Source organism: Bos mutus, chromosome 5 (assembly GCF_027580195.1).
Source record: "Bos mutus isolate GX-2022 chromosome 5, NWIPB_WYAK_1.1, whole genome shotgun sequence".
Lineage (NCBI taxonomy): Eukaryota > Metazoa > Chordata > Mammalia > Artiodactyla > Bovidae > Bos > Bos mutus.
This window is the reverse complement of record NC_091621.1, coordinates 14114391-14123421: the sequence shown is the minus strand read 5'-3', so window position 1 is coordinate 14123421 and position 9031 is coordinate 14114391. Positions and strand designations below refer to the sequence as shown.

Sequence of the window (9031 nt, the reverse complement as noted above, 5' to 3'; positions counted from 1 at the left end):
CAAAGTACTAGAGTTTCAGCTTTAGCATCATTCCTTCCAAGGAACAACCAGGGCTGATCTCCTTCAGAATGGACTGGTTGGATCTCCTTGCAGTCCAAGGGTCTGCAAGTCAAGAGTCTTCTCCAACACCACAGTTCAAAAGCATCAATTATTCAGCGCTCAGCTTTCTTCACAGTCCAACTCTCACATCCATATATGACCACTGGAAAAACCACAGCCTTGACTAAACGCACCTTTGTTGGCAAAGTAATGTATCTGCTTTTCAATGTGCTATCTAGGTTGGTCATAACTTTTCTTCCAAGGAGTAAGTGTCTTTTAATTTCATGGCTGCAGTCACCATCTGCAGTGATTTTGGAGCCCAAAAAGATAAAGTCTGACACTGTTTCCACTGTTTTAGGGAAATGCAAATCAAAGCCACAATGAGATGGTTTATTAGGATTAGGATTACTATGGTAACTATTGGAGAAGGAAAACAGCAACCCACTCCAGTATTCTTGCCTGGAAAATCCCATGTATAAAAGAATCTAGGGCTACTGTCCTTGGGGTCGCAAGAGTTGGACACAACCGAAGTGACTTAGCACATGGGATAACTATGATTTTTTTTTTTAACGGTAAGTGTTGGTGAGATAGTGGAGAAGTTAGAAATCTCATACATTGCTAGTGGGGACATAAAATGGTGCAGGCATTGTGGAAAGCAGTCCGGTACAAAAATTCAAGTACAGAATTACCATATGACACAACAATTCCATTGTACATTAAAAGGATTAATCCGCGATAGCATGAATATCCTCCACCTCAAATATAAATGCAGTATAAAGACCGTTGCGGACCTCTGTCCACAAGGCAGAAGAAAGAGATGGGCAGGAAGACCACCACGCCATATTCTAGACTTCATCTGAAATATATTCTGTACTTGATCTTCTGTGAGTTTCAGCTCCCTTAAGTCTATCCAGTCTTGCTTCTAACTCCAGAGACCCAAACTCGTTCTCCCAAGTGTACAAGGACTAAGGAAACCCCCAATAGCTAGAAGTAGAAAGTAGAACGTGAAGTCCCTCAGTCGTGTCAGACTCTTTGCGACCCCATGGACTGTAGCCCGCCAGGCTGCTCCGTCCATGGGATTTTCCAGGCAAGAATACTGGAGTGGGTTGCCATTTCCTTCTGCAGAGGATCTTCCCAAACCGGGGATGGAACCAGGATCTCCCGCACTGCAGGCAGGCTCTTTACCGTCTGAGCCACTAAGGAAACCCCCACTAGCCAAGCTGGCGAGAAATCACGATCCCTCTACAGGGTACGCAACAAACCCTTGAGGAAGACGAGCATCTCACTGCCTATGCTGCGTCGCAGGTACTCATTCTTCCGGCAGAGCGAAGTAGCTCGTTTTCCAATGGCCGCGCGCTACCAGGAAGGTACGCACCCGTTGGCTCCTGTGGTTGCCCGGAGACAGGCCACCCACTTCCTCCAATCAGCATGCATCTCTTTGAGCCCAATCACAGAAGCCAGAAGAGCGGCAGTCTGAGGTGAAAGGTCATGCTGTTATTTGGCGGCCATTTCTCTTAAAGGCCTGTGTGGTTACTTCAGTCCCGAGGGTCGCACGAGAGTTGCGTCGGCGGCGAGTATCCTGCAGCATTTCCCCACTACCGCAGCAGCAGTCGCGATGGTAAGGAGAAAGAGAACGACCAGAGTTGCGCGTGAGAGAGAGGGAGACTTGCCGGGCCTGGTGGTTGTTTCGCGCGTTTCCCATTCATCCGCGTGAGGCGCCGCGGGCCCGGTGGCCGGCCCCTTTCTCCCCGCCCTGGTTGTCTGAGGCGCGCCCTCCTTCCGAAGCCCTGTCTTTCCCTCCCTAGGAGTGCTCCTGCCTCCTTCCTCTTCGTTTGAATCCGAGCCTGAGGTGTTCTTGCTGCCTGGGGCCCGGGGTTGGGGTAAAGATAAAGCGACTTTTCACGTTCCACTTTACACACTCCAAAATCCTGTTTCGTCCAGTGATGTTGAGAGGCCCGACAGCCCTTTGGAATACTGAGCCCAGCCTTTGAGTATTCTCAAGTAAATTTGTTCATTTAGCAAATGTTTACTGAGCGCCTGCTACCTGCCAGGGCCTGGGCCAGGTAAAGTTCTAGGTGCTTGGAATATAGGGTGAAAAGTATTGATGCGGACCATGCTCTAGGTTAACTCAGTCGGTATGGGAGAAAGACATTAATCAAATAACGATAAATGTGTACTTTCAAGTAATGTTAAGTGCTGAGAAGGGCGCAAACAGGGTGCTGTGAAGGCCTGCCATGGTACGTTAGAAGAGTGGTTACGGTGTGCATCTCTTGGAGGAGGGATTTAACCTGAAACCTAAGCGTTATGAGAATACAGCTCCTTAAAGAGCAGGAAGAAGTGTATGAAGGCCCAGCTCAGGGATCAGGAGCACAGGCCCTAGGGCCGAGAGGAAAACCTGACCAGTTGAAAGAATTGAGAGCAGACTGCAGCCGCTTGCAAGGATAGAGGTTCTGAGATAATAGGGTCGGGCAAGACTTCTTAGGCCTTATGAGGGATTCTGGATTCAACTCCCAAGTGCATTGGGAAGCCATTGAAGCATTTGAAGCAGAGATAAGATAAAAGTAATACTTGCCTTGTGGCTGGTAAGTTGGAGAAAGACAAGAGTGAAAATTGGAGACCCACCTGAGATCACTCCGGATATGTTTATTCTAGAGGAGTTCAGTAGCCAGGTTTCTTGGTTCTTTTCCTTCTTTGAGCTGATGAGTGAGCAGATGAGGAAAGGAAATAAAGTCTGAATTGACTGGGAATACTATTGGTTTGCTGAATAAACAAGTTTAGGGATTGCCTATAGGTAGGAGACCCTGCAAGTCAAAGAAGAGCCAATCCTATCTCCTGGAATTCTAAGTGAAAAGCTGTGGAGCATGATCTGCCCCCTGCCTCCTCCTGTGGCCTCACACAGAACTAACTCCTATGTCCCAGAGATCACCTTATTGATTCACTATTCCCTCCTTTTACATAGGTAGCCCAGCCTGCCTAGATCTGCCCTTTTCCCTCTGGAAATACCTCTCATCCTTTAAAACAAAGGCACTACTTATTTCAGGCAATCCTCCCTTTGTTTTTAACCTGAGATTGTTTGGTATCCTTGTACGCAGCATATATCCTCTTACTACATTGCAAAATAATTGTCTGTTTGTATGTTTTGACCCTCCCACTGTGGGCTTCATGAGAACAGGGACTATCAGCTGCTCTTTTTCCTTTTCCTTTTTTTTTTTTTTTTTTTTTTTTTTCCTTTACCTTTGTTTTTTTGTGGCCTTGGGACAGTGAGTGATGTATATTAGGTATTCAGTGTTTCTTAAGTCGACAGTGAATACTTCTGTAAGTTTTAATGGGTTGAAGATGAAATTGGCTGACTAGGTATTTTAATTTCTCTGAAGCTCTTCAACAGAAGTGAAAATTATGTAATAAAATGAAAGGAAATCAAGAGTTTGCTTCATTTGGACACCATATAGTATTGATGGTTTAATAAAGAAGAGAATTAATCAAATTGGGTTCTTTTTTTTGTTGTTCTTTATGCAGAGTTTGCCCCTCAACCCCAAACCTTTCCTCAACGGATTAACAGGAAAGCCAGTAATGGTGAAGCTTAAATGGGGAATGGAGTACAAGGGCTACCTGGTGTCTGTAGATGGCTATATGAACATGCAGGTGAGCTGAAGAGTTATAAAGATCATTAAGTTGTATTTATTTTTCTTCCCCTGACTCCTCAGAGGTTTAGTGTGACTTACAAAGATATAATTCGTATAACTGACAAACATAAAATTCAGGAATAAAGTCAAGGCCAGGAAGGATGCTGTAACTGTGATCACTACATGTGAGATTGGGCACAGATTTCACTCCTAGTGTTTACAAGTAAGAAGAGCTCAGACATTTGGTTCACAGTGCCATAAGACAAATACACTAGAGTGTACAGAAAAAGCACAAATTTTTGCAGCACTTAGCTCTGAGAGAAACTTTTCAAGTGAAGTCTTTTGATAAATGCTAAATGTATAACATCAAAGTAATTTGATAAAAGCAATTCTTGAGGGAGAAAACAGACGGTGATGAACTGACTATGTGTCTGTTAAATTGGCTACTGTAAATGTTTCAGCCAGGCTTTATACTTTGTGTTTAATTGTGATTTTAAAATGTATAATGTAAAATTTACCATTTTAATCATTTTGAAGTGTGCAACTCAGTGGCATTAACTACATTCACACTTTTGTGCATCCATCACCATTATCCATTTCAAGAGCTTTTTCATCATCCCAAAGTGAAACTCTATGCCCATCAAACAAGAACTCGCCATTCCCTCTGCCTCCTGGTAAACACTATTCTTTTTGTCTTTATTCGAGGTACCTCATATGAGTGGAATCTTAAAATATTTGTCCTTTCGTGTTGGGCTTAGTTCATTCAGCATGGTGTTTCCAGGGTCCATCCATGTTGTAGCATGTATCAGAATTTCAGCCCTTTTTATGGTTGAAGTAATGTTCCGTTGTGTGTAGCAGTCCCTTAGTATCCTTGGGGCGTTGGTTCCAGGACCTGCCTACTGTGCTGAACTCCACAGATGCTTGGAGTCCATAGTTGGTTCTCCATATCGTGGTTCTGCATCAACTTGTCCATGCAGTTCAAACCTGTATTGTTCAAGGGTTGACTGTACATACCTCATTTTACTCATTCTTCTGTTGTTGAATATTTGAATTGTTTCCACCTTTTGACTATTTGTGAATAATGCAGTGAACATAGGTGCACATGAATCAGTTAAGGGTCTCTACTTTCAGTCTTTTTGTGTCTTATATCCAGAAGTGGAATTGCTGGATGGTACAGTGATTCTTTAATTTTTTGAGGAACTGCCAGACTGTTTTCCATAGCAGCTGCACCATTTTACATTCCACCAGCAATGTATGAGGGATCCAATTTCTTAATATCACCAACACTTGTTTTCTGTTTTTATAATAATAGTCATCTAATAATGTGAAGTAGTATCTCATTGTTTTGATTTGCATCTCCTTAATGATTAGTGATGTTGAGACCTATTTATGTGCTTACTGGTTATTTACATATCTTGCGGAAAATGCCTATTCATGTCCTTTGGCCATTTTTAAATTTTTGTTGCTTAATTCTAGTAGTTTTCAGCCACTTTTTTGAAGAAAATATTTGAGGTTATATTTTCCTGAAGCACAGGTATTTATGTGACTGATTAATGACTGATGAATGAATTTTAAAGGGAACCTAGATAGGTGGTCAATCATGACTCCGTGTATTCTATACTGGTTATGTTTTTAGGTGAATACTAATAGGTGCACTTATAGGCTCAAAGCTGAGATTTTCCTTACTTTAGAGTTTACCACCTGAACAGACCATGCTCAGGTGCCCAGAGTTCCTGGAAAATTATCTAAGCAGTAATCGTTTGCCAGGGCTATAGAAAAATTTGAAGACTATACCCATTGTGCTAAAAATGTTCTAGACATAGTGGTGATTAATTACACAAGTTTGTGAATATACTAAACATCACCAACTTGTACACTTGAAGCGAATTTTATGGTATAAGAATGATATCTCATTAAAAGAAGGGAATAAAAAAAATAACCCACCAAATATTTGGTTTTAGAAGTAATGTAGCTTTCTAATGAGCCAGCAAGAGTTAGTATCTCTGAGTAACTAACCACATTGGTGATGCTTTTTTGAGTTTGTTCACTGGCACGGAATATACCGGTGAACAAAAGTTGCTGTGCTCAAGAAGTTTATGCTTTAGTGATGGAAGATGGTTTTATAGTGTGATATCAGGTAATGGTAGATGCTTTGAAGAAGAGGAAAGCAGAAATGGAATGGAGTGAAAGAGTGTACAGTATTAGAAGGGATAGCCAGGGAAAGCCTCTCTGAGAAAGTAAATTTAAGCAGAGACCAGAATTGACTGAGTGAGTGAAGAATATCTGGTGAAAGTGAAAATCACTCGGTCGTGTCCAACTCTTTGTGACCCCATGGACTATAGGCCATGGAATTCTCTTAGCCAAGATACTGGAATGGGTGGCCTTTCCCTTCTCCAAGGGATCTTCCCAACCCAGGGATCGAACCCAGGTTTACCCACATTGCAGATGGATTCTTTACCAGCTGAGCCACAAGGGAAGCTCAAGATACTGTAGTGGGTAGCCTATTCTTTTTCCAGCAGATCTTCCCGATCCAGGAATCGAACTGAGATCTCCTACATTGCAGGTGGATTCTTTCTCAACTGAGCTGTCAGGGAAGCCCTTTCTTGGGAAAGAGCATCCCAATTTGAGGGAACAGCAAATTGCAAAGGCTATGTAACAGAAACATGCTTTTTCTGTTCAAGGCTTGGCAAGAAGGCCAGGGCAGAGTTAATAAGGGAAGTATGATAGAGAAGTTGGAGTGGTAGTCATGGAACGCCTTTTAAGTGATAGTAAGACTTTTGGATTTAATTAAAATATGATAATATACAAACAGCTCATACAGCTCAATATAAAAAAAAAAAAAATGGGCAGAAGACCTAGACATTTCTCCAGAGAAAACATACAGATGGCTAACAGGCACATGAAAAGATACTCAGCATCACTAATTATTAGAGAAATGCAAATCAGAACTACAATGAGGTATCACCTCACACCGGTCAGAAAGGCCATCATTTAAAAGTCTACAAATGATAAGTGCTGGAGAGGGTGTAGAGAAAAGGGAAGCTTCCTACACTGTTGGTCAGTATGTAAATTGGTACATCTTCTATAGAGAATAGTATGGAGGGTCCTTAAAAAGCTAAAATATAGAGTTAACATATGATCCAGTATTCCCACTCCTGGGCATATATCCAGAGAAAACTAATTCAAAAAAATACATGCACCCCAGGGTTAAGTCTTAAAGAGGAAAATGTAGAATCTAAAAAAATGATACAAATGAACATGTTTACATAACAGACTCAGAGACATGGAAAACATCTTTGGTTACTAAAGGGAAGGATGGAGAGGGATAAATTGGGAATTTGGGATTAACAGATACACACTACTATATGTAAAATAGATAAACAAGGATTTCATGTGTAGCACAGGGAACTAAAACTACCCTGTATCTTGTAACCTATAACGGAAAAGAATCTGAAAAACGTAACTGAATCATCTTGCTGTACACTCAAAACTAGCCCAGTAATGTAAATCAGCTGTAATTCAACTAAAAAAAAAAAAATGTCGTAGAAGGCCTTTGAAGCATCATTGTATAATTTAGAAACCAGTTAAATGTTGGTGAACAACTGCTGCAAATAATCACTTCAAAAAAAAAAAGCTGGTTGATCTTTTGCATACAAAACTAATTGTCGGCAGTAATTTCAGGCAAAACCATATCCTCTACGAGATTATTTTTGTTGTCTAGGAGAAGGAATAGTATCCAGTAGCATTATTAATTCATTAACATGTTTTAATTACTTTATCTAACATCCGTTCTAAGCCCTGTTTTTCTTTCCCTTTGCCCACTTACCTAGTTAGTGATGGAAATTTGCCTGTTTCCTTTCCTGTTCATTTCTTTTCTGAGTCCCAGTAGCACTGATTGTGATTTTAATTCACAAGTAAAGTTTATTAACTATATGTAGAAGGAAAGCTAAACATTTTGATGTAAAGTTAGAAATAATAGAGTTCTCTAAAGTAACCATAAGGGTCACTCTTAATTACTTAACCTCTTAAGAACTTTTTTTTTCCTGTTTGTTAGCACATTATTTTTTAAAAATCCTTATTCATTTCTTTAGTTTGGTTGTTGAATAATATAAGAGTATTTGGCATTTTAATCATAGCTTTTATACCCATCGGGATCCTCAGTATGATTGATACAATGTTGTTAGTCCAAGAAAAGTTACTGTCTAGTTCTTCAGAATTATTCAAGCTTATTCATAAATTGGAGACTTCCTAACATGTTAATGTTTAATAGAAAGAAATATACATTACTGAGAGATTTTAAAAATTGTGTTGAAACAAGCTTTATTATATATTAGTTCCACATCCATCAATGTTAACTTTACTTAATGTTTTACATGAAACCAAAAAGGACTACAGTAGTATTGGAAAGCTAATCTAATTATTGTAGATAAATGTACATCATTGGTACAGAAAGGTCTCGGTTAATAAGTTCTCTCACCAGTATTAGGTATATAATACTGTTTTCCTCTGGTATGATAATACATTTTCTTCTTATTTAAAGCTTGCAAACACAGAAGAATACATAGATGGAGCATTGTCTGGACATCTGGGTGAAGTTTTAATAAGGTAACAATGTCAGTAGTATATATAAGGAGTTGGTGATGAGCATTAGAAATACATGTTTAAATGAACTATTGGTGCCTCAATCTCAGACTTATGTTTTTTTCTAACTACTATTAATTTAGAATAATATGCTACAGCTAGACTTCGAGAGTCTTGAAATTGTTAAACTTGTCAAAGCAGATTTAAATACTTCGGAGCTGTTCATTCTTAAGGTTTTCCTAGTGTGGCTATTAAACTTTGTAGCTCTTAACTGTGCCTTTTTCAGTGGTTTTAGTTGCAAGAACTTGATTTTTGGGTGGGTCTGTCTGCTGTTAGGTATTTGTATTATACTTACTTTCTAGAACTAGCTTCACACCTCTAAATTCTAGTCATTTTTACAACCACATTGTATAAAAGTAATACCGTGTGCTCTATAACAACCAAAGGTAAATTTTTTTAAAAGAGAAATGATGTGTTGTAACTTTAGCATTAATATTTTTGTAATGAAAAAAATCTAGTAATAGTAATAATTCAGATCTTACATGGGTTCTTGTTGAAACAACAAAATGGTGTCTTTCTGTTTACAGGTGTAATAATGTCCTTTATATCAGGGGTGTTGAAGAAGAAGAAGAAGATGGGGAAATGAGAGAATAGCATCTTTGGGGGGGAATTTTTTATATATATTTGTATACAATAAAAATCTGTTTGGTTTTCAGTTTGACTGTGAGCGGCTATTCATATTCAGATACTTACTTGCATATTCAGATGAAACAGTTCAAAGATTATTC

At 39.6% G+C, this 9031-nt stretch overlaps 1 protein-coding gene across 1 annotated transcript; it reads left to right on the top strand.

The window, feature by feature from the left end:
* The first annotated feature begins 1498 nt into the window (after positions 1-1498).
* Positions 1499-8958, top strand: SNRPF (small nuclear ribonucleoprotein polypeptide F). Its single transcript, XM_005898402.3, has 4 exons — positions 1499-1657; positions 3556-3681; positions 8203-8267; positions 8831-8958. Exons 1-4 carry the CDS (start codon positions 1655-1657, stop codon positions 8895-8897), a joined length of 261 nt encoding a protein of 86 aa, XP_005898464.1. The 5' UTR covers positions 1499-1654; the 3' UTR covers positions 8898-8958.
* The last annotated feature ends 73 nt before the right edge of the window (positions 8959-9031 follow it).

Bases quoted from the DNA above. Each gene is read 5' to 3' on its own strand.
- SNRPF (XM_005898402.3), top strand. The intron at 3,682-8,202 runs GTGAGCTGAAGA...TCTTATTTAAAG, and splicing joins ATGGCTATATGAACATGCAG to CTTGCAAACACAGAAGAATA. The intron at 8,268-8,830 runs GTAACAATGTCA...TTCTGTTTACAG, and splicing joins CTGGGTGAAGTTTTAATAAG to GTGTAATAATGTCCTTTATA.